This window comes from Leuciscus leuciscus, assembly GCF_965113295.1.
Source record: "Leuciscus leuciscus genome assembly, chromosome: 24".
Classification (NCBI taxonomy): Eukaryota; Metazoa; Chordata; class Actinopteri; order Cypriniformes; family Leuciscidae; genus Leuciscus; species Leuciscus leuciscus.
The window spans coordinates 30,031,470-30,058,442 of NC_138723.1; the positions used below are offsets into that span (position 1 = coordinate 30,031,470).

General features: G+C 39.9%; 1 protein-coding gene and 1 long non-coding RNA gene across 8 annotated transcripts in view; one reads left to right on the forward strand and one right to left on the reverse strand.

The window, feature by feature from the left end:
* The window catches only part of LOC309489824, a 186,151-nt gene that overhangs the window by 152,237 nt on the left and 6,941 nt on the right, over window positions 1-26,973 (forward strand). The gene's annotated exons all lie outside the window — the stretch shown is intronic.
* LOC309489756 (3',5'-cyclic-AMP phosphodiesterase 4D-like) overlaps window positions 1-26,973 on the reverse strand; it is a 288,142-nt gene that overhangs the window by 35,197 nt on the left and 225,972 nt on the right. For 2 of the 7 annotated variants that reach the window (XM_082158631.1, XM_082158634.1), the window contains 2 exons: window positions 2,264-2,455; window positions 655-717 (listed from right to left, as the gene is read on the reverse strand). In XM_082158631.1, the coding sequence (XP_082014757.1) occupies window positions 655-717; window positions 2,264-2,455 (255 nt within the window). Of the gene's footprint in view, window positions 1-654; window positions 718-2,263; window positions 2,456-10,397; window positions 11,009-17,345; window positions 18,301-18,335; window positions 18,553-26,973 lie in introns of those variants that run through there. The other 5 variants (XM_082158632.1, XM_082158636.1, XM_082158633.1 and 2 more) reach the window with 4 other exon arrangements.

Consider the following 26,973-nt stretch of genomic DNA (forward strand, 5'->3'; position numbering starts at 1 on the left):
TGCAGACCACAATCTAATTGATCAATTTCAGCATTTGACGTAAAGCTTAACAAATATTCGATCTCTATTAAATGTCAAGCATTGTATTGCTTATTAGATCAATCTAGTGAGGAACATTAAATTAGGCCACACAATAGAGCGTATGCATTCACGGCGGCTGGAGGAAATAATAATAATAATAATAATAGTCACATGTGCACCTCTAAACTGCTGTTATCAGTGTCACATGCAATGCAGGATCATGGCAGAGATGGAGACTGACAAACACACACACTCACACACACACACATCCAAGCCACAAGCAGCATGTCATCCGAACTCAGTCATCTCCATGCGATATCTTTCATGACGTTCCCCTACGCGTTTACGACACACACAGGGTTTAATGCGCAGAATCTTCAACCAATCAAATCAACCTGAGAATTGAAGACACGTCCCTGTTGTCGCATCCCTTGAGGTTTGCGTGGCCGGTTGATTTGGTTGTCATTCTGTGCATTAAATGGTGAGGGTGTAGGTGAGGGGTCTCGATGCGTGTGAGACCGTGATGCTCGCGTCTACAGGTGAAGCAAGGTGATGCAAATTAGACAAGCAAGAGCATTCCTCGAGGAAGAGCAAGGCCAGGAGCTGCGAGCCAGAACCAGAACCACAACTTACTTTCCACTAATAACCGGCTCAGATCTCCGAGAGACCAGGCCCGGTCTCGGCAGGTGGTTATTCCTATCGATAAGGGACACAGTTTGTCAGACAAACAAACACACACACACACACACACACACACACACACACACACACACACACACACACACACACACACACACACACACACACACACGTTGCTTCTTCTGCCTTTGTGGTTTGAGAAGTAGCTGAACGAGCGTGTCTAGAGGTCAGAGAGTCTCTCTCAGGTTCTGCAGTGACTTTAGCTACTTGCTTTGGCTTTATTAATGTCATATTAAAGGAATATTTCTTCCAATAATCATCTAGTCACCTTCATATCATTCCAAACTTGATGATTAATGGGTACTGTGGATACCGTGCTCTCGAAAGAAGCAAAAACACTAATGCTATGGCTTTATAGAAATTCACAGTAGATCTCAAATTCGTCAATTTCCAGAGACATAAATCCTGGTTTGTCCGCCAGAAACCATTTACTTTTGCTGATTTGAAGAGCGACATGCACATCCTATAAAAAATCTTAATTTTGTTCCACAGATGAAAGAAAGTCACGTTTGGAACAACATGAGGGTGAGATTAATATTTGATGCAATATTTACACTAGCGTTTAAAAGTCTGGGGTCGGTAAGATATTGTAATGTTTATGAAATAAGTCTGGGCTGCATTTATTTGATCAAAATACAGTAAAAATTGTGAAATATTATTATAATTCTGTTTTCTATGTGAATATAGTGTAATATGTAATTTATTCCTGTGATCAAAACTGAATTTTCAGCATCATTACTCCAGTCTTAAGTGTCACATGATCCTTCAGAAATTCTAATATGATGATTTGATGCTCAAGAAACATTTATGATTATTATCAATGTTGAAATTATTATTTTTCATTGATATTTTTGTGGAAATCGTGATACATTTTATCAGGATCTTTTGATGAATGTGAAGAACAGCATTTATTTGTGATCAAAGTCTTTTGTAACATTATATAAATGTCTTAATTTCTTTAAATTTCTGACCCCAAACATTGAATGATAGTGTTCATAAAGACTTTTGTTCTCCTCATTGTGTGTTTCAGAGAAACGATGTAGACAGAGAAAGAAAGGCTGAGGTAAACACGAGAGGGTCATGTGACCTGAGGGCAAACACACACACACATGTACACGTACACGCACACACACACACACACACGCACACACACACACACACACACACACACTGTCATTAATGGATGAGACAGCTAAATGTTTATGTGGGCCTGATTCGAATTAGCATAATTTGGGTTCGGCTAATTGGTCCTTTTTCGACCTGTAGATATGATTGTAAAAAAAAAAAAAAGGAAATCAAATGAGATCACTATTCTTTAACTTTTTTGTTTGTTTGTCACCGGACAGGAAAACTGTAAGAACTGGGTGTTTTTACATCTGCATGGACAAATGAAATGATGATGAACCACGACACAAGCATCTCATTTCTAAGTGTGCTTTTGTGAAACAAAAGCGTGTCCAAAGGAAAAGAAAACTCAACTGACCTCAAATAAAGCAAAGGATAATGGGAGAATGGCACATTTGAAATGCTTTGGAGTGCTCACATGTCACTGGCGATGGAGGAGTTTCGGGACATGGACTTCGGCGACAGGTCATAGTCGCTGTCGGAGCGGTAGAGGAACGACTCCCTCCGCTGGCTGTGCACGAAGTTAGCCTGAATGATCAGACCCGAACCCGGACTCGTCATGGGATCCAGAGGACTCCGTCCTGACGACGTGCCATTGTCCACATCAAAGCTGGAGAGAGAGAGAAAGAGAGAGCGTGTGTTACGCAACCAATAAACAAGAGTTAGACCTAACATATTACGTTTGGTAAAAAAAATCATAAATAATTGCCACAGTTTCATTGCGTTATTCTCCAAGCACGACTATGCAATATGCTTACAAATAACTATTTTTAATAATATTTTAATAATATAAGGGTGAAGACGTCAATTTTCCTAGGCCGGACGTCACTTTTGGCCAATACTGTACAGTAAACAGATTATTGTTCCGGTACTAGTAAAAACTGTATATTAAATATTATGTGTTAAATAATGTCCTCAGTCTTTCCTTCCTGTGACAGAGAATACAAGTGTTTCCGTTTAATTAAATCCTAGTTAAAGTGTGTAACCAAAATACCAAGAACATCCAGGAAAAACAGATCTATGAATAATGCAGGACTAAAACACACCGGGACTCTTATTTTGAAATGTCAATGCTTTCCTATTGCCGGCTGCTTATGCACTCTTACAACCATCTACAACATATTACAAAATAAACATCATACAGGAAGCATAGTCATAATTCATCAACAGTAAATCATAACCAATCGTTTGAGACGTGCAGCACTCATATTTCATAATTAAATCATAGCCTTTTGAAGTTTAATAATCACATTAGGCCGTGTCGCATTCCTGTTTTTCCATTCTCCACATTTAAGACCTCTTAAAATAATCATTAAGATGTTTGTTATGCCATTTAAAATATTTTTTACCTTAAATTTCATAAAAATGAAATAATGCATTTAAAACTATTTAAATTTACAGTTTGCACACATTTATTTTTAGTCGCAAATGTGAGTGAAACTCTTGCACTACTGAGCGCACGCATTAACCCCACAGATCTGAGCGTAAATGAAGATGTTCATACAGAGACTGTCAAATGAAATTCCAGGACTTTCCATGACTCTTCAAGCACTACTGGTTTTCTAGGAATACAATCAGAGATCTCACTTATCAAACAATAATATCTTTCAAATTCTAAGAAAGGTATTTCAGAAATGCTATTTTAATAGGATTTCAAAATCCTATTCAAGTCCATCATATGCAATCCCCTAAACCATTTCCTCATTCAAACAGATTTTTCCCACATGAATATATGAATGACCTGAAGAATAACAGTTGCATCATATACTTGGAAATATGTGAGCAATATCACGCTAATAGCTCTATATCAGATACACAGCATTCATTTTTGTGTGAAAAGATTGTATTTGTGTTTCTTCTTTAAAAAAAACAACAACACTAATTTCATATATACATGTATATATTGTCTTTCAATAATTCAAGCACTTTGCAAGTACTTACTCATAAATATGGCTGTTTTAACTTACATTTACTTAACTTAAATGACAAAAATATCTAACTGAAGTACTTGAAGCACCTTGTGCGAACCCTGTTTGTGAACTCATGGAGATTGCCTTTCCTAAAGCTAAAGCTGCTTATCATAATGAGCGTACGCTAGCAGAGACTGAACCACAGAGGTTTCCCTCTCAGTGACGTCTAACACACACACACAGGTACACACTGTCAGTGGGTTTAGCTGGCGTTCGCTAATGGTCACGCTGAGGTCCTCGTGATGTCACACACACTGATTCATCAGGTGAGCGAGTTTCCCCGCGAGCACCAGCTCATCTGAAACCCAGACAAATCCTCAGTGACTCACTCCACACGTCAATTACCTAGAAAGTCTGAATGGGTGAAACAGCAGAAACACGTGGAACTGGAAGCGCGTCGACGAGACGCTCTCGACTGTTTTGTCTCGGCTCTTTTGTTTGCAGGCCAAACAAAAGAGCAGATTTCAAAACTTAAAGGGGTGGTTGATTATGATTGCACTCTTCTAACTTTAGTTAGTGTGTAATGTTGCTGTTTGAGCATAAACAACATCTGCAAAGTTACAACGCTCAAAGTTCAAAGCAAAGGGAGAGATTTGCTTTTAAAGAAATCGCTTTTTAAGGACTACAACAAACGGCTGGTAGAGACTACACCACATTCCTCCCGGGTTAGTGACATCACCAACCCTAGAATTTACATAAACCCCGCCCCCAGAACACGATTTATAGATTATCAAGACAGAATATGCTAATCAATGACTAGAAGATAACTACACATAAGCTTCATAAATTCATCAACTAATCATTCAGAAATGTCCTGTTGCTTCTACATGTTGTCACTTCTTCTTGAGTCTCTCCATCATTGTCTGACTCCGGTTTGAACATAAAAGGCGAAACGTTTTTGAAATTTTCAGTGTAAACACAGAGCTCTTGAAGCTCCGCCCCCTGTGCTGGGAGCAGCAGCTCATTTGCATTTAAAGGAACAGACACAAAACGGTGCGTTTTTGCTCACCCTCAAAAATGGACAACTTTAACATGCTATATAATAATATCTCTGGGGTATTTTGAGTTAAAACTTCACATACACACTCTGGGGACATCAGAGACTTATTTTACATCTTGTGAAAAGGGCATTATACCACCCCTTTAAGAAGCATGAGAGGAGAAAGAGAAACTCTGATAAACGTCTATCTGTAATGGTGGGGAACATGCTGAAATTCCTCTCCTAAAAAGGATGAGCCGTCAGATCTAAACGCTCGCTAACACAACCCAGACCACCGCATGTTTAGCACGACACACTGCAGACTGACATCATCGTGTGTGAGGAGAACTGACAGCTTGTACTCATGTACACAGGTTTAGTTATTTGTTACTAATATACACAGGTTTGCTGAGTCACTTGATCTCAGAACTCAAGCTCTTCCCTCGTCCTTAAAGCTTCGACACCAGAATGTTTTGAAAGACTTGTTTTGAGGTATAAGAAACTTCTTTTCCTTCCTGTTTTACACTTCGGCCACATTTGCATCGCTGTGGTTGAGACAAGATTGTGCAAAATTCACAAGCCTGACATGTTATTGTCTATTTATCATCGGCCTATCTATCTATCATCTGTCTTTCTGTCTATCTATCATTCAGGGCTGCCAACTTTTGAGTTTAGCTTGGAGGGGGGAGGGGGGGGGGAGAGGGGGTTGGTGTATAAAAAAAAACTTGCATCATAATAAGTGTGGGCTATTGTGATTGTCAAAACATTTGGTAGCCTAACAAAACAATTTCATGGTCCAATGACTGGTAGGCTATTGCTTTTATTATGTCTTTGATACATATTGTGGTTTGAATCCGACCTTGATTCAATATCGATTAATTTTGATAAATATTAGGTACAGTAGATACATGTTAATTTGTCTCAATAACCTAATGCTGTAAACATAGGCTACAGAGAGCCCTGTCAGCTGGGTCTCTGTCTTAAATGTTAAAAAATAACAACTCAAATGAAATATAATTTGGTTTTTATTATAATAACAACTTTATAATATTTTAATGATATAAGTAAAAATATAATAAATATGTAATAGTGCACATATTTAGCAAAATACTCATTTATACTAATACTAAATATATAATAAAATACTCATTTTTCTAGCCAACTAGCGTGCTATGGTCATTAATTATCTTTCCTGAGGTAAATGTAATGTTATGTGACATATTGTTCTCCAGCTGTTTTATTGACCTCTTTCCGCGGTTGAAAAACACTGATTTATCGATATTATGCATGAGGCATATACATTTCGGTAAGTTGTACTGTATCTTTCAACATAGGCTACATATTACTGTTAATTTGTGTTTATTTACTATTAACTAGTAGTAAAGAGAGATGATCGGGTCACGTGCCGCCAGGCGCTACAGCAATCTGTCACGTCACATTTACAAGCAGCAAAACGGTATTTATAGTTTGAATTTCGTAATAAAATTGACAGAATCTGAAAGCTGAGTTTCTGAAAGCTGAATGCTGAATTAGTTTTATATAATAAGTAACCTAGTCTGTCTAGTCTGTTGGTGTCAGTGTCCTCTTTGCTTCACGATTTTTCTGTGTGTGAGAAAATGGATGTGTGGCATGAGAGCGTGTGAAAAGTGTCAATTGCATTCTATCTATCTATCTATCTATCTATCTATCTATCTATCTATCTATCTATCTATCTCTACCTACTACCTAAAATTTCTTCAAAAGTTATAAAAAGTTAAGATTCAAAGTATGTCTTGACGAAGTACAGTTTTATGAGTTTTATTTAAATAGTTTTTAATTCTACATCCTTGCCACTCTGCAGTCTGTTCGCAACCCTGATTCAATTTCTGTTCTGAAATCCTGATGATCCTAAAAGCTCTGACTGACTGACTGACTGACCTTGAAGAGAGACGCATAAATCAATGACCCGCAGTCAGATCCTTCAGTGTGAAAGTCCTCAAAAGACTTTTGCTTTGAGTTAGACACGTCACGGTTCAGCTAAACCCTAATCTGTGTGACAATCCGTGTCCTGCAATGCAACACCAAACATTTGCTCATTTAATATGAGAAAAATAAGAGCTCAGGGACTCTCAGATGCACCAGCATGGTGAACATCACAAGTAAACCTCCTGATGTCTAGTGACGCACAGCAAATGAGACATCGGGGAGACTGGAAAACTCACTGCTTTTAGCTTCTCCGTGGGATGTTTCTCCCGCACTGGGACGTGCTCTGCGCTTCGGTGGGATTTGGCCTGTTTTGACCTCAGTTTTGTGACTAAAGCAGAAGTATTACACTAGTTTCATTGGCAGGTTATCATCCGAATGCACTTCTTAGACCGAACGTGTGCGTAAAGATACCTGAGCTTTAGCCGATACTGTCGGAGAAGTGTATTGTGATATGACCTCCAGAGGAGAGCTGGAGGGACAGAACGGATGTACCGTATTACTTCACCGTCTACTTTACAACCCGTAACACGGTGCCAATACACTCAAACCTGTTTATCTTAGACGGTCACCATGGGAATGTACACTAAACATCAATGTGCTGTGGACTGGGAAAGAAAGGATATTAGATGAACATTTGTTTAGGCACATTAACCACAAACACATCTAAGTTCAATAATATGATGCTTTTCCTAGAGAAAGCAGCTTTTATCCTTCAGATCTGATTAGACTGTGAAAAGTAAAACATGCCATCTGTGAAATTATTGGTCAATGTCATTTTTTCCCCAACCTTTCCCTTGGCCACATCAGTGGAGAAGTTGTTATATTGCAATGAGAGATTATGAAAACTTTTTTTTTTTACGTTAACTTGCTCTAATTAATTTACTTAGAAAGTAAACAGGCTAAATTCTGATTTCATGTCATCTTTAAATTGCGAAAGCATCACCAGTGTGTATCTATGGGGATATTTATGAATGAAAAATCACAATGCAACGTTCTTAAAGAGACAGTTCACCCCAAAATTCTGTCATCATTTAAGTTTCAAACACGTGACATTAAATTTTTTATTTGGAACAGGTGTTTTGTAGAATATATATATTTTTTTTTTCATTTTCAAGTTGTGTTTTTTTAAATATATAATCTGAAACGTGTTGCAACTTAGTGCTGAATGCGGTTCATGAGCCTGAGTTTTTATTTACCAGTATTTCACATTATTTCTGAATGTAATACTAAAATGTGACTTATAAAACTGATGCAACCACGGTTATTATCGTTAACTAAAACTTGCATTGTTTTTCTCTCTCAACAATGCAATTTTTACTAGGGTTGCAAAGGGGCTGAACATTTCTGGTAAATTTCCTGAAAATGTCCAAATAATTCTGAAAAGTTTCTGAAAATTTCCAAATAATCCTCAAAAGTTTCTGAAAATTTCCAAATAATCCTGAAAAGTTTCCAAAAATTCGGGAAACTTTGCAACCCTAATTTTGACCCAGTGCAACTTATATTTAGGTGTGACTTATTTTCTGTTAAACACAAAAAATGATGACAACTTCCATTTTGCCGGTGAATCATCACTTCAAATGTAATATATAGCAAAATAAAACCCAACAAGACACTCTTTTTTATGTTAAAAATGCGAGACGCAGGCAGTGGATCGGAAAAAAGTGCAACGGCAAGAGACGCATTTTGTACCCTTGAGAATGCCACGTCATGCGCGAGACGCTACGAAGCGTGAGCACAGCGCTCAAACACGTCTGTCTAATGCGTTTACATTGAAAAACAATGTAAAAGTAGCGCAGTGGAATGGAGAACGTCACACACACAGCAGCACAACACACTCCTGACAACTCCTCCATCCAGCAGGCCGAGCTGACACATCCGATCTGCTTCACCAGACGCCAGGCCGAAGGCTGAGCATCACACACGCTCGCTCATCACGTGATCCGCACGTCACAGAACAGCTGCATCCCGTGCGCTTTAAAGTCACGGTGGGGTTCGCTGGTCCACCGGGCCTCGTCTCCGAGAGCCTGACGCACCACGGGCGCCCGAGAGATGCCCTCTCTAATGCCCTGACCGCCAACCGCACGCATACACACGACAATGAGTTTATTAATAAAGGTGCCGAAGACGCACGGGAAGAGAGAGAGAGAGAGAGGGAAAGAGAGAGATGCCCTTGGCCTATTTTGGCAGAGGTCGTCCCTGGCTAGATGGCAGGCAGGAGACCGAGTCCACAGAGAAAGGGGTTTGGTGACGTGCCACGAGCGTTTCCCAGCGTTTCCAGGTCAGAGCTGCCGGTGTGAGCCGAGAGGAGAAAGAGACGAGCGCTGGAGCGTACTGGGGCATCTGCTCTTTAACGTGCTCCTGAAACACACTCATAGTAGAAAAGTCACAGTGAACAGGATTATTATCCTGCAATAATGACGCCTATCGAGGGCGTATGCATTGTTTTTGCAGGATAATAACGGCTGGTTATTCTGGTGGTGGAATGCGTGAGCTATTGTGGTCTCGTGTGTTGTGAATGGTCTCTAAAGGCACATTTGAAATCTGACTCAAGCTCCCGACGACGGGATTATGAAAGAACGAGGGACCGGTGGTCGACGCTGGGAAAACATTCACGTCTTTCTATGGGCACGGATATTTTTACACCGCACTAAAGCCACAGTGATGTCAGCTAACAACAAACACACTAGACTCGTACACACAAGAACTAGCAGTTGTCTCAGATAGAAATTACATTATTGTGAATGATTCATTAGCGCATATAAAACTTTGACTTTTCGGCTGACGTCACCAAACCCTTGTTTTTCAACTTTCAACGACTCCTTTCTGGTATGTGACGCCCACTTTTCACAACGCAGTCACTTCCACATCTCAAACAGAGACCGAACAGGTCTCGTCCTACTTTTTTTTCTTGTTAATTATCCTGTTTTACTCAGAAATAGGTTACAAAAGTTAAAATGGGTTTCATGTTGACTAAACATTCAACCATTTAAAAGGAACATAGTGTTTATAGTCATAAGCACACAAAGTAGTGATTAATAATCAAACTGTGACTATTTGCATATAAATAATAGCATTATTAAAAATTACACACACATGCATACACACACACACACACACACACATACACATATACATACATATATATATATATATTTATATGGATATATATGGATATATTAGATACTATTTAAATTCTGCCAAAATATGTAAAATACTTTTGAATTACACACACACACACATACACACACACATTTATATATATATAAAATATTCTTTAATAATACAATAATTTAGATACTATTAAAAACACGTACAAATATATCAAATACTTTTGAATATATATATATATATTAAAATTGTCAAGCACACACACACATACATATATATATAGTTCTGATCCAAAACAGCTTTAAAAACATCTTCAGTCAGATTAATACGCTTTCATTAGCCAAGAATAATTAGCTATCAGTATCAGCCTCAATTTTCTATGTGGGTGCACACCAAAGTATAACTATATTTAATATTAATACAGAGCAGATCTGTGGTAGACACTGAACTACGAGATGCCACTTTCCTCACTGAACATTAAGCCGGATCTGAACGCATGCCTGTGAAAGCCAGAACGAGTAAAACTTTACCAGATTCCCTCCGTGTTCCTGAGAGAGCTGGTGGAGCGCGAGCGCGGTTTCATAACGATACTCATGACGAAACGTCTCTCGGTGTTCTCTAGACCTCGTCAAAGTCTGTCCTTCTGCGTGATGGACATGTTCTCCAGATAATCCAGATCTGTGCTCGAACTATGCGTCTCTCCCTGTGTCTGCAGGGGAAGTAAGCCGGAGTGAATATCACGTTTCTAGTCCTAGCACTGGCCTAGCAGTGGGAGTGTGTGTGTGTGAGTGTGTGTGTGTGTGTGAGGAGGGATAAACCCTCAGGGTCCTGTGTTTGTGTGTGTGTGTGTGTGTGCCGTATCTCAGCGAGGGAACCAGAGCGGACGGCTTGAGGGAGCGGAGGGGGTGGAAATGCAGCTGGTGACAGCGTCAGAGCCCACTTCTCAAACACACACACACACACACACACACTCACTCTAACTATGACAAGACAAGAACATCACCCAAGGGAGAGAAAAAACACAATGATATCTCTTTAGCATCTCAATTCATTCTCCAAGACAGAGCAAATGGAGACCTCCCGCTTCTCACGTTTCTCCTGAATAAAGACGTCATGTAGAGTTCAGGAAAACACTCAAACTATAACTAAAATATCAGTTCAGACACATATTAGAGTATTTCTAGTTTGAAAGCTCAGCTAAAAGCTGATTTGTATTCTTTGGCTTTTAATTAGGGGTGTTGATATGTGTGTTTTTATGTCTCAAATGTTCATGACTGAACAGCACTTTGATACATAAAGTAGTTGTAAAGTGCTTTATAAATAAAGGAAAGATGAAACAGGACAAACAGTGCTATTGTTTACTAAAGGTAAACTATTTACACGGTTTACGGTAGCAGAAATAAAGAAGAAATAACATAAAATATAATTATTAGACAAAAATTTTTATGAAAATTAGAAATGTTGCATTGGCAACTAACTGAAAAAAGTACTAACATTTATTAAAGTTAAATAGAAATATAAAAAAGCCGAATAAAAATTATGAAAACACAACAAATAAATAAATAAATAGTAAAAAAAAAAAAAAAAAAAAACTGAAATACATTACAGTTAAATAGAAATATAAAAAAAAAACTAATAAATTATGAAAGCATATAACATTTATAAAAAAAATTAATAATAGTAAAAAAAGGTAATAAAAAAATTACAAAATACTATAATAGTAAAATAACACTGATCAAAAGTCAGATCTTTCAATATGAAAAGTTTAGAGAGATCTCAACATTTCCCATCAAATTCTTCCCAGACTAAATGATCAAAGCTCATGGAATTTCCGGAGAAACATCTGAAGACGATTCCCATGATGCCCTGGTGGTTGCTAGGGTTTTGCTATTTGGTTGCTAAGGTGTTCTATGTGGTTCCATGTGAGAGGAGATTTGCCCGTATTAAAAAGGGACGAGTGTGAGAAAGAACGAGCCTCTCCACGGGACAGCGATGAGCTGGAGTGTGTGTGTGACGGTCTCGACAGGAGTCAGGAGATATGGAGGTGTTTCTGAAAGCTTGAATGGCTTTGTTTTCAATACATGTTTCCGGTCTTAAAGTGCAGGATTCAGGAATAAAAAATTAAAAAGGTAACTGTGACTTTCTATCTTACAATTCTGAATTTATAACTCAAAATAGCTCAATTTTGAGCGAAAAAGTCAGAATTATGAAATGAAAAGATGTTTTGAAAATTGGTTATGTATAATGCATTATAAAGGTATTCATAATCTACTTTTATAATGCACTATATCTTTTCATAAATTTCGTAAAATTCCTTATAACATTTAAAAAATTCTAAAATTGTCGTGTTTTAATGCATTATACTTTCTAAAAGCGTAACAATGAATAGATAGTTATTATAATGTATTATAACTATGGTTACAATTATTCATAAGATGCATTACAAGGTACATAACTGATGCATTAAAATACTTTTATTCATTCATTCTTTATTTTACCATTTCGATGCATTATACATAAAGGCTTTAAGTAAAGTGTCCCCAAAATGTCTTGTAATGTTTAAATTGAAATGCAATAACTTGCATCCAATAAGCTATTGGATAAATTCAACTAATTGTCAAATGCAGATGTTTATTTATTTTATATATATTTATTTTTATATATCAACTATATTTTTCCTCATTGAATATTCAGTTTCACTCAGAAATGTGGAAGTAAAATGGGTTGGGCATTTCAAAAATAATATATATGTGTGGTTCACGTATGACGTCAAGCTGTAAAACCCTTTCAGGTCCTTTATTTTGAAGAGAGTGTGTGTGTGTGTGTCTGTATTCTGCATGATGTGCTTTACTGCACACTCCGGCTTCCTCAACGCTGAACTCGAGATGCTCTTACTGGCACTTTTAGATATGGGAATGCAATTGAATTTCCTTACATGTGAGTGTGTGTGAGTGATATTGCCCAGCAGACCGTATCTGATCTAATAAAAAGACTTACTGATCCATGAAGTAGCGTGTAACATCGGAGGATTTGGGCTGAGACTTGCACTTCCACACGAGCCCCTCCATCCGTCATTACAGTCCACTCGGATTCCTGGCAGACACGCGCTTTAATTACAGCAATTAGCAGAGCAGAGGTGTGACCAGTGATGGGAATAACGGCGTTATAAATAAACGGCGTTACTAACGGCGTTATTTTTTTCAGTAACGAGTAATCTAACTAATTACTGCTTCCTCCATTACAACGCCGTTACCGTTACTGTCAATAAAAATGCGGCGTTACTTTAATTGAGCTCACTGAAGCGGTTTTCATCCGAGTAGGCTCTCTCTCAGCCATAGGAGCTGCAAAGTTTTTTCTCTGGTGTGTGAGTGTTTATGAGGCGCGGGACTCGACAAAAGCGAGGCGAATGCCGCGAGCGTGCTCGACAGTGCGCGAGAGAGACCGAATGTGTCCGAGAAAGCGCTCGACAGTGCGCGAGAGAGACCGAGTGTGTCCGAGAACGCGCTCGACAGTGCGCGAGAGAGACCGAGTGTGTCCGAGAACGCGCTCGACAGTGCGCGAGAGAGACCGAGTATGTCCGAGAACGCGCTCGACAGTGCGCTACAGTGACCGAATGTGTCCGAGCAAATACTTTATTTATAAATAAATTACACATATCAGCATTTGAATAATCTCTGTAGCATATTGGTATCATATGCAATGTTTTAATTAGTTTATATAACATAAACTCCAAAATAGCCTGCAGGGAACGTTCAAACATATTTGTTTGACGGTTGTGAGCACGTGCAGCAAACACGACTAGAATTTGGCTAAAATAACCTCTAATGATGACATTCTCTGTAGGTTATAAAAATAAACCCCCAAAAGATTATATTGTATTATTATTATTTATGTTGATACATTGTTCAGTATTATATTGAAAGCACTTTTTGTTAAACTTACTATTGTGAGGAAGAAAATACTTCAAGTAGGCTATACAGAATGTCTACCAGTTGTAAAGGTGTGTGAGTTTTATCATTTTAATTATATGCACTAGTGTATGTGTATGTATATTTTTATTAGGCTACTATTTATTTATTTTTGGTACATTTCTTAAGAAGCATAATTTATTTTTAGACTTATTTGTTTGCCAGTTGTGGTCTGTGCAATAATAAAAGTTCTAAACCATCTATTGTTTTATTGTTGCACTATAGTAATGATAATATTTTAATATTTAAGTTAATAGGTGTCTCTCACATTGTCCCACAGCAACATTAAAATAGTGTAGATTAGTGTAAAATGTTTTATAATAATAAGATGTTCTATTTAGTGTCAATTTCATTCATTTAACATTTCATATTGGGGGTATCCAAGAAATTTCTTATATTTAAACTTTTTTTTTATTTTTTTAAGTAACGCAATAGTTACTTTCCCTGGTAATTAGTTACTTTTGTAATGATGTAATTCAGTTACTAACGCAGTTACTTTTTGTGAGAAGTAACTAGTAACTATAACTAATTACTTTTTTTAAGTAACTTGCCCAACACTGGGTGTGACCGATCATAATGATCACGCAACACAAGAGTGAGGAGGACCATATCTGCAGACACTTGTGATAGAAGGAATAATCAGGCCAAATTAAATGCAAACTCATTTTACGTCACGCTAATGCATGACTGATAGACATAAAAGGACAAACTCTTGATTAAATCTTTCCATTCACTGCCGTTCTTGGAAACATGTTTTAACGTCGATGTGATTAGAACAATATCACATTTCCTGGAAGCCAGCAGTCGTTAGACTGTTGTTTAGAATAACCGAACTCATTGTGAGCTGATGGGAAATTGTGTGCACAATATTAGCACAGCGTCTCATGACATTCTGACGACACACATCACTTGTGTCTTGTGGCATGCGTGTTTCTGACAGACAGGGCAAGCTCTCACATTTTGCAATGAGGTGAAGGAAGTACATGTGCAATGTACATCTAATGGCTTTAAAGCTTTTCAGATCGTTCTGCAAAGCCTCAGCAGAACTGCAGGAAAACAGTACGACGCCCTCTGGTGGACAAGATAGAAACTGCAGTGTGTTGGTGGGAGGAATGTCTACCTTTTGACAAACTATCGCACTATAATGATGATAATAATCTGCCATATATTCCATTAGACATTATTTATCAGAACTAGCCGTCACGATTAATCATTAAAAGATCGAGATTTTGATCCAAACGCCTAAATGACAACGATGCATCTGCGTCTTTTCAACCTCACAGTCTCATTATTTCTGTGTGACAAGTATTCAGATTATCACAGAACTGGGATAAAAGTTTTTATAAACACCGATGTCTACGGTAATGATCAAAATAAAGCAAATTTTGAAAGTAACTTAAAAAAAAGAGAAAATATAAAAAAACATGGTACAAGATACCCTGTATACCACCGTGGTATACACCCGTACCACCGTATTCATGTGACCACGGTATACCACGGTATACCACCGTATTCATGTGACACAGAAGCTTTGCTGAGACCCACTGTGTCACCAACAGCATCTCAACGCAATGCGCCATTCGGCGTCGCCCAGCAACGGCTCAGGACCTTGTTCAAAATCCTGCCGCACCACAGAGCGCCATTTACATTTTTGTACAGTACAATCATAACATAGTACAGACATTATCTCAATTCCATAATGTCCTTAAACATAACAATATTGCTGGCCATAAACTGAGAAAGTGCGCGTCCGGTGTGCGATACCTCGAGCTGTCCTAGACGTGGCGTGGCGTGGCGCGGCGCGGCGCTTCTCGTCCGGTGTGCGACCCCCTTTAGACCTAAGTTAGCCTGGGGGTGAGGTGTCTAATTATTTTGGTCTAAATGAAGTCAGTCTTTATTTTTGTGAAACAGTCTAACTTGCATTAGACTAGTCTATGAGCAAATTTTAAACTTGTCTAACACTATAGACCGGTCTAAAATAGCTTCGTGAAACCGGCCCCTGTAGTTCGAATGAGACATAAGAAACTACAAATTTGACTTGCTTTACGGCAAGCGTTACAATAGCAAAAAAATAGCAAGCAATGTCATTATTTCGTTTTTCTTCGTTTCTGATGTCATAATAAATCATACTTTCATAAAATCATGCAACATACTCTACCTCGTCTGTGGACATTGTTATTTACAAAGCCGGTGCTGGATAAACAAAATAGCGTGCGTGCGACGGTAGGCTAACTTATTTACAACAGCGGTAATGGACAATTCCGCTTCCAACCTGTAGGGGGACCGAAGAGGAAAAGTGCTTTGGTGTTGCTTTAAGAATCGTGTGAGAATCACGATCTCTAATTGAAACAAAAAAAATTGTGATTCTGATTTTATCCAGAATCCTGCGGCTAGTCAATGCGTGAGAACCTGTAACTTGGTCTTAAATGTGAGATGTGCGTCAATGCAAAGCAAAGGCGTTTCATCAATAACATCTTTGGTGAAACACTTGAGGTTTTCTTGTGAAGGAAACTGAAAAAAAAAGAAGTATCAGGGCAATTTATCAACGTACAGGCCAAAGCCAGCTTCCTCTTTCAAAATGAATATCGCACAATTTCCCACATCCTAATCTGATGTGCTCTGACCGTAAATGCAGAAAATACTCAAGTGTGTGCGAGGAATACATTATATATTAAAATATATTAAAATAGAAACTATATTAATATTAATATAGAAACTATATTAGAAATAATATTTCACTATTATTAATTAATATTAGACTGTATTTTTGATCAAATAAAGAGACTTCTTTCAAAAAAACATTAAAATATCTTACAAACCCCAAACTTTTGAACAATAGCGTATGATGAGAAAAATAGTAAAAAAAATATATATATATATAGCTGCAAAAAATAGCAATTAATTAAATTTAATATTATAGATTTTTTATTTAATATAACTAAAAACAAAGGATACAAATTTGAGGTTACACTTTATTTTAAGGTGTCATTGTTACAGTGTAATTATATATCTGAGTAATATAAAGTAACTTCATGTACTTACTATAGGGTTAGTGTAAGATTATGATTTGGTTGAGGGTTAGTTGCATGTAATTATGCATAATTTACGGATATTACTACGGTAAGAACATGTAACGTGACGAGAACACTGTAAAATAAAGTGTTACCAAATTCGACATGCTAATATGCAACAGGCTGGAATCAATAAATTAATGCAAGTGATATTTATGCAAGCAATGAGTACACCTGTCCTCTCTAACTTTATTTGCATATACCCCGAATGCACTATGACATTTCACTGCAAATACTAGGAAAACAAAGAGAATCTGACAACGAGATGTACAGATATCTTCACTGCAAACTACAAACTTCACAGCATAGCAGCCACAGCTCCTGCCAGCACACCACAGACAAACACTTGAGTTTAGCTAACCAGAACGAGCTTATCTCCCTGTGCCAGATCAAGAAACCTCCAGTGTGTGCATGTAAGAGTTTCTGAGCCGCTCTGTACCTGTAGGACTTGAGCAGGCGCTTTCGTTTCATGCCTCTGGTTACGGCCTGGAAGGGAGCGATGAAGTGACTCGTACAGTCCATCAATACATCTGAGCTGGAGCCTCGTCTTGAGATGTGCAAGTGCTTCCTAGACTCTGTCGGAGTTGCACAATCTCCTCCCCTTTCACACAAAGTGACAGACGTCTTCATGTGGCCTTCGCTAACCCCAACTCCTCCCCTATGGTAATCTGATTAGCATCTAAGGACACTGAGTCCAAGCGAGGGCTTCTTTTACCTCTGGCTTTCCCTTAAAATACTGTACACAGCCAAAACGGACCTCTTCTTCTTTAAAGGGACAGTTCACTCGAAAATTAGGTTACACTTTATTTTAACAGTGTTTTGACATTGTTAAAGTGTAATTATACATTTAAGTACTGAGTAATATTAAGCAAGTACATGCACTAACTATAGGGTTAGGGTTTGGTTGAGGGTTAGTTGCATGTAATTATGCATAATTTACTGTTATTACTATGGTAAGAACATGTAACATGTAACAATGACACTCACTCACTCACTCACTCACTCACTCACACACACACACACACACATTTGAGTATTTGTGTCGATCATTCTTTATATATAAATAAGCGCTTAAATTAAATCTGTTCATCATATAAAGCAATCGTATTTCTTCTAAGTTTTGGTGACCTGGACACAGAAACAAAAATATCTTAATTTGAAGATTAACCAAAAGCTTTATGGGTTTGGGACGACATTGTTGGGTGAGTGATCCCTTTAAAGCGACCTCACGCTTAAAAAACAAAAACCTCAACGAGAACATTGTCACAGGAGAGTCGGTGAAATGGTCTGTGGGTAATATCCTCCTTCCGGTTCACCTTTACACATGACCACGCTCTGTGTGTAACCGAAGTCTCCTGCTCCTCTGCGGTTGAGCGGTGGGTTTGGTGCAAGACCTAACCCAAAACCCTAACCCTAACCTAACCCAAACCCTAATTAAGTAGTTCACTTAATAATTAAAATTAGCCCATGATTTACTCAGCCTCAAGCCATCCTAGGTGTGTATGACTTTGTTCTTTCAGACGAATACAATCGGAGTTATATAAAAAAAAATTCCTGGCTCTTCCAAGCTTTATAATGGCAGTGACTTGCAACCTTCAGTTTGAAGCTTATAAAAGTGCATCCATCCATGATAAATAGATGCACGTTTATGATGGATAGATGCACGTTTATGATGGATAGATGCACGTTTATGATGGATAGATGCACGTTTATGATGGATAGATGCACGTTTATGATGGAGAGATGCACTTTTATGATGGATAGATGCACGTTTACGATGGACAGATGCACGTTTATGATGGATAGATGCACGTTTACGATGGATAGATGCACGTTTATGATGGATAGATGCACGTTTACGATGGATAGATGCACGTTTATGATGGATAGATGCACGTTTACGATGGACAGATGCACGTTTATGATGGATAGATGCACGTTTATGATGGAGAGATGCACTTTTATGATGGATAGATGGACGTTTATGATGGACAGATGCACTTTTATGATGGATAGATGCACGTTTATGATGGAGAGATGCACTTTTATGATGGATAGATGCACGTTTATGATGGAGAGATGCACTTTTATGATGGATAGATGCACGTTTACGATGATAGATGCACGTTTATGATGGATAGATGCACGTTTATGATGGATAGATGCACGTTTATGATGGATAGATGCACGTTTATGATGGAGAGATGCACGTTTATGATGGATAGATGCACGTTTATGATGGATAGATGCACGTTTACGATGGACAGATGCACGTTTACGATGGACAGATGCACGTTTATGATGGATAGATGCACGTTTATGATGGAGAGATGCACTTTTATGATGGATAGATGGACGTTTATGATGGACAGATGCACTTTTATGATGGATAGATGCACGTTTACGATGGACAGATGGACGTTTATGATGGACAGATGCACTTTTATGATGGATAGATGCACGTTTACGATGGACAGATGGACGTTTATGATGGATAGATGCACTTTTATGATGGATAGATGCACGTTTATGATGGAGAGATGCACTTTTATGATGGATAGATGCACGTTTATGATGGAGAGATGCACTTTTATGATGGATAGATGCACGTTTACGATGATAGATGCACGTTTATGATGGATAGATGCACGTTTATGATGGATAGATGCACGTTTACGATGGATAGATGCACGTTTACGATGGATAGATGCACGTTTATGATGGATAGATGCAAGTTTATGATGGATAGATGCACGTTTATGATGGATAGATGCACTTTTATGATGGATAGATGCACGTTTACGATGATAGATGCACGTTTATGATGGATAGATGCACGTTTATGATGGATAGATGCACGTTTACGATGGATAGATGCACGTTTATGATGGATAGATGCACGTTTATGATGGATAGATGCACTTTTATGATGGATAGATGCACGTTTATGATGGATAGATGCACTTTTATGATGGATAGATGCACGTTTACGATGATAGATGCACGTTTACGATGGATAGATGCACGTTTATGATGGATAGATGCACGTTTATGATGGATAGATGCACGTTTATGATGGATAGATGCACGTTTACGATGGATAGATGCACGTTTACGATGGATAGATGCACGTTTATGATGGATAGATGCACGTTTATGATGGATAGATGCACTTTTATGATGGATAGATGCACGTTTATGATGGATAGATGCACTTTTATGATGGATAGATGCACGTTTACGATGATAGATGCACGTTTATGATGGATAGATGCACGTTTACGATGGATAGATGCACGTTTATGATGGATAGATGCACGTTTATGATGGATAGATGCACGTTTATGATGGATAGATGCACGTTTACGATGGATAGATGCACGTTTACGATGGATAGATGCACGTTTATGATGGATAGATGCACTTTTATGATGGATAGATGCACGTTTATGATGGATAGATGCACTTTTATGATGGATAGATGCACGTTTATGATGGATAGATGCACTTTTATGATGGATAGATGCACGTTTACGATGATAGATGCACGTTTATGATGGATAGATGCACGTTTACGATGGATAGATGCACGTTTATGATGGATAGATGCACGTTTATGATGGATAGATGCACGTTTATGATGGATAGATGCACGTTTATGATGGATAGATGCACTTTTATGATGGATAGATGCACGTTTATGATGGATAGATGCACGTTTACGATGATAGATGCACGTTTATGATGGATAGATGCACGTTTACGATGGATAGATGCACGTTTATGATGGATAGATGCACGTTTATGATGGATAGATGCACGTTTATGATGGATAGATGCACGTTTATGATGGATAGATGCACTTTTATGATGGATAGATGCACGTTTATGATGGATAGATGCACTTTTATGGACTTCAAAACAGTAACAGCAATCCACTGCCATTATCAAGCTTGGAAGAGCCAGGACATTTTTTAATATAACTCTGATTAATATAACAGACTATATTCGTCTGAAAGAAGAAAGTCATATACACCTAGGATGACTTGAGGGTGAGTAAATCATGGGCTAATTTTCATTTGAAAGTGAACTAATCCTTTAAGAAGTGTGTTGGGGGAGGAAGTGCACTGGTGTAATTCCTCCTGACGGCCTTGTGTGGATGTGAAACTGAACTGTGTTGTGGATAGGGAAGAAGTTAAAGCTCTTTGTTTATTCTTTCTAAACCTATCAAGTCATCAGCAGGTTCAGCGCCTGCGTTAACTGCCCATCATCTGTGTGAACCGAGCAACTCATTAAATCAGAACAACTGAGACGAGTGTCATCTGAGAAAACTCGCTGATGGGGCAAATTCTCACACTCTTAAGCTGCTTTGCTCCTTACATAACAGAGCAATCAGATTACGGCTGACATTTACAAAGTTTAGCACAAACAGGTATGATTCATTGAATTCCTCCAGGCCTCAATTGAACAAACACCTTTAGTCTGCTCTTTATTTGATTTTGAGGAAAAAATTTAACTAGTTTGTAAACTAAGTGGCACTTGTTGCAAAACACGATGCTACAGTAGTTTCCATGCGACTACTAGTCCTGTCACTCAGTAGAATAACAGAAGATTTTAAGCATCATTCGTTGATGAGTGGTTGCCAACCCGTTTATCGCGATCGACTGGTAGATCTTTATCACTGTATTTATCAGTGCCATCCATCTTTCCACAATCCATCTTTATCACATAAATACAGAAAAATAAGTACAAAAAACACATAATCAAGGTTTAAATTGCGACCAAAATCAGCAGCTGTTTTTTTACAGCAGTACCCAAAGAAACGCTTCTTTTCCATGAGCGCCACCTGCTGTCAGAGACTGAATTTGCATTTTCGTTCAGTCTGTCTGTTTTTGTTTTATGCAGGCGTGTCTTATGTAACAGTTTCACAAAGCTAAAGTCAGACCATTCTATATTTGAGGAGCTCTTTTCCAAAATGGGATAAATCCATTTCAGTAGTTTTCAGGAAAATTACATTTTTTACCTAGACCCACACATTTTGTGAATATTCAATTTTTCCTGTTAAAATGTTTTTATGGCTCAGTCTGAACATGTTGAACAATGATTCTTAAATCAAACAACAATATTGTTGATGATAAATTCAAAGTTAATTTATTTATTTTTTCAAAACGCTATAAATCCATCAATGTTTGGAAAAAAATGATGGTTTGTCTTTTAAAAAACAAACAAACAAGAGAACATGCAACATATAATCAGGTACTCATAGTTTAAATGAATATAAATTAAATAAGTGCAAATGCATGAAATAAATAAAAGCCAAATAAAATAAATAGTAAAATAGACTCCCTCCCCCTTTCAGTATTCTCCTTAGCAGGGGTTAGGAACTGCTTTTGCTTAACATATCACCTTTCACACACACATCTCTCTCTAAATTCAATATGCTTTATTGGCATTAAAAAATATATATACATTTTGTATTGCCAAAGCATCAAAACCTCATAGAAAATGTGTGTGTGAGCCCTGCTCTATAGCAATGACATACCATGTAACAACAACATAATGTCCAATCATATGTAACAACAATCACATCTTTGCACATATCCCTGCACTGTTTACTGGCCGCATTTTGTACTTTTGCACTATCATCACTACACACAATCTACCATAGCACCTTATCATGGTCAGTGTATCAAAGGCCAGTCTATCTATCAGTAGGCTAGTAGAACTATTCAGTACTTTTAATGTCACGTTAGCAGGCTTCTTTACAGGAAAATATCTTTATCGCGAGGGGGAAACCTTTCTGAAACGAAAGTTGTACTCACAAAACACTTTTATGAAGGTCGCCTTGCAAACGGGCACTTTCTCCAGATGACTGTTGCACAAAAGACTGTACTTAACAGATACATTCCGGTCTTTTTGTTTGTTAATGTCCTGGACTTTCGGACGCTTCCTTGTCACTTGCGTGATGTCCAGGAGATGAAGTATGGCCTGGTCCTGGTCAACCTTGTTTTGTTTTTCATAAAAATAGTTGAAATTTACCATCAGATCGTCCGGCGACAGCCTCTCGGCCTGACAGAAACCTTTGGCGGCAGCTTTGTGTTGACATCCCACTGTTGGTATTAACGCGCCACCCGAGTGACGAACCTTCTTTTTTTGTTGTTTTTTGTGATTTTCTTTGTCCAGTCTGCGTTTTCTACCCCCAGGTGTAGGTCTCACTGGCTCATCAAGGCCATCAAAAGTGTTACTACAGTTTAAAGCATTCATTTTGAGGAATGAATGAACATAAACAAAGTAACAAACCTCTGTTCAGATCGCCGCCTATTTGGATTGCGTAGAACGCTCACCGAATTCTGATTGGTTGAGAGGATATATCCCGTTTAGGCTAAAAATAGGTTTGGCGCTTATCTCGTTTTGGAAAGAAACTGCATCTTGCAGTACATTTTAAACAAGAAAATATAGCGATTTGGCATGAAACGTTGATGGAGCAGTGAATAGGTTCAGAACACAGCAAAATGACATGACAAACTCTTTTTTTTTTTAAATGGCGTTTATCCCGTTTTGGAAAAGAGCTCTTCATTTGTTCTAAGTCAAAAACAACTGTTTATGCTACATGGTGTGTAGCATCTTTGTTTGGATTGTGATTAAAGTGGTGTATAATGCCCTTTTCACAAGATGTAAAATATGTCTCTGATGTCCCCAGAGTGTGAATGTGAAGTTCCCTTTCAAGGGAACTCCCGTTGCGTCGAGAAATGACGCTGTGGGAACGCTTTGCGTGATGACGTCTTGAAGCACATGTAAAATCAGTCCAATGGTGTGGCGGAACGTCAGAGGCGGGTGACGTCACGTACCAGGAAGCTATAAAAGCCGGCCCGAAACAGAAAACGAAAGCTTTCTGAGTCTTCAGTTGCGCTCTGTGTTGAAATCTGTCCTTGTTATTTGGTGTTGTCTGTCTCTATATATATATATTGATTCAGTTATGGCGAGCAAGCAGCAGTATCGAGTGTGTGTCCATCCCTGCCCGCGTTATTTAACGGGAGGTGACACACACACTCTTTGTGTTGTTTGTTTGGGAGAGGAGCATGCCCAGTCAGCACTCGAGGGTGGTGACTGTGAGCATTGCTGTGCGCTTCCATTGCGTACGCTCCGATCCCGTTTGGCTCGGTTCAATCCCGACCACGTTCCCCAGGGCTCGGGTCCCGCCGCGGCTGAGGCTCGGCGGCGATCTCAGACCTGGGGTTCGCAAATGGATCTGTCAGTGGATGTTGAGACGGGCTCTGCCTTATCTCAGCATCAATCTGACAGATCCAGTGCCTCTCATCAGGGTGCGGAAGCACGCGCTGCGGTTTCTTCCCCCCTGATAGAGGCACCAATGCTGCAATTGTCCAGCTCTGAGGAGTTGGATGTTGTGAGTGTTGAAGCTGAGTCTGAGGATTCGCCACCTCAGTCTCACGCGTTTGAGGAACTGCTCGATGTTATTACTAGAGCAGTTGACAGACTTTCCATTGAGTGGCCAGAGGATAGGCAGGACGTTCGCTCAAAAAGCAAGCTTGACGAACGCTTCCTGCCATCTCGTGCGCAGCCCCAGCGCAGGAGTCTTCCGTTTTTCCCCGATCTCCACACCGAGGTGTCGAGATCGTGGGAAAAACCAGTGTCGTACAGAGTATTTTCACCACACACATCCCACTACTCTTCCATTTATAAATATAAAGAGCATGGTTATGGGGAGATGCCGAAGGTGGAAGAGACGCTTGCGAGCTATCTCTCTCCAGCAACGGCATCTTCCCTGAAGACTCCTACACTTCCATCTAAGCCAGTAAAAATAACTTCTTCCCTGGTTCATAAATCGTATGCAGCCGCTGGTCAGGCAGCAGCGTGTCTGCATACGATGTCTATTATGCAAGCCTATCAGGCTGAACTGCTGGGTGATTTAGAGGAGGGCGGGGGTATTGGTCCCGACACTGTGGCTGAACTACGCAGAGCCACAGATTTGTCTCTCAGGGCCACCAAGGAGACCGCCAGATCAATTGGGCGGTCTATGGCAGCCCTGGTGGCCACTGAGAGGCATCTGTGGCTCAATCTGAGCGACATTAAAGATAAAGAAAAAAATGTTCTCTTAGATGCTCCGGTCTCCACGGTTGGTCTATTTGGCGATGCAGTTAATAGTGCAGTAGCAAAATCACAGGAAGCTGCCAAACAAGCAGCTGCTCTCCAAAGACTTCTCCCCCGCCGTTCTTTCTATGAGGCTGCTGAGCGGGAGCAGCCTCACTCCTCTAAAAAGAGCGCTGAGCACCGTGCCACTCAGAAACAGAGCGTTTCCTCCCGTGCTCCCCCACAAAAACCTCGGGGACACGGAGGGCGCGCTCAAACCCAGCAGTCTTCGAGGGGTAGAACGGATCTGCGGACCGTTCTTACCGCCAAGAAGGCTGCTGGGAAAAAGTCCTGACGTCCGAGGACCCAGGACAAATGAGGGTAGTCCCCCCCGAAGCAGAGCGGTTAACACCTCATTTTACGGTGCCCGTCTCTCTTCGGTACCCTCAGGGGACCGTTCTGCCAACCCTGCCGCCTCCGGTGTTACAGGGCGCAGCGGTCTCCGGCGAGCACATATCTCAAGGTCCACCCGGAAACGTAGTGGCCTCGGGATGCCCGCCCCCTCTGAGGAGGGTGCTAGAGCAGTCTGTTCGGTCGTTCCCTGCCGGTTCGCCGTTACAGGGCGTCGAACAGGCTACTCAACAGCAACAAAATCCAGAAACCAGTCTCGAGAGGCTGGTACCTCTAGTAGAATCTTTGACAGCGTGGAAGCTACTGTCAAATGTTTCTCGTTGGGTCCTGCAGACCGTGGAAAAAGGGTATCAGATACAATTCAAGAAACGCCCACCTCGGTTTATGGGGGTCCTGCCCACAGTGGTGGGCCCCGAGCAGGTTCTGGTTATGGAACAGGAAGTAAACACTCTGTTAGAGAAAGGGGCCATAGAATATGTACCTCCCTCCAGCAGGGAAACCGGGTTTTACAGCCGGTACTTCATAGTTCCAAAAAAGGACGGGGGATTGCGTCCCATTTTAGACCTTCGAGTTCTGAACGAGTCAGTCATGCAGCTCAAGTTCAAAATGTTAACATTGAGGCAGATCGTGCCACAGATCAGGTCCGAGGACTGGTTTGTCACGATAGACCTCAAGGACGCATATTTCCATATATCCATCCGTCCGTGTCATTGGAAGTTCCTGAGGTTTGCTTTCGGGGGCAAAGCATACCAATATCGAGTTCTTCCATTCGGCCTAGCTTTATCACCCCGCACTTTCACCAAATGCATGGATGCAGCTCTGGCGCCACTGCGCCTCCAGGGTATTCGCATTATGAACTACATCGACGATTGGTTGATTTTAGCTCATTCGCATCAGATGGCGGTTCAACATCGAGATGTTGTTCTCGCCCACATGAAAGAGTTGGGGTTACGGCTGAACGCCAAGAAGAGTGTGCTTTCTCCATTACAGAGGACCACTTTTCTAGGCGTGGTTTGGGATTCTGTGTCGATGCAGGCGCGCCTGTCACCGCCACGGATAGATTCCATCCTTGCAGCTGTGAAAAGTGTAAAGCTAGGTCAGCTACTCACTGTCAAACAGTTCCAGAGACTGTTGGGTCTCATGGCAGCAGCTTCCAACGTGATACCTTTTGGACTGCTACACATGAGGCCCCTGCAGTGGTGGCTCAGGACCAGGGGGTTTTCCCCGAGGGGCAACCCATTTCGCACAATCAAGGTCACGCGGCGATGCCTACGTGCCTTGGTTATGTGGAAGAAGCCTTGGTTCCTGTCCCAGGGCCCAGTGTTGGGAGCTCCTTGTCGTCGCAAATTGCTAACGACGGATGCTTCCCTCACGGGCTGGGGAGCGATCCTGGAGGGTCGCTCGGCTCAAGGTCTGTGGGAAGACCATCATCGTTCCTGGCATATCAATCGCCTAGAGATGTTAGCTGTCTTCCGGGCTCTGAGGAGCTTTATCACAGATCTCAGGGGGCACCATGTGCTAGTACATACGGACAACACATCGGTAGTCGCCTATATCAACCACCAAGG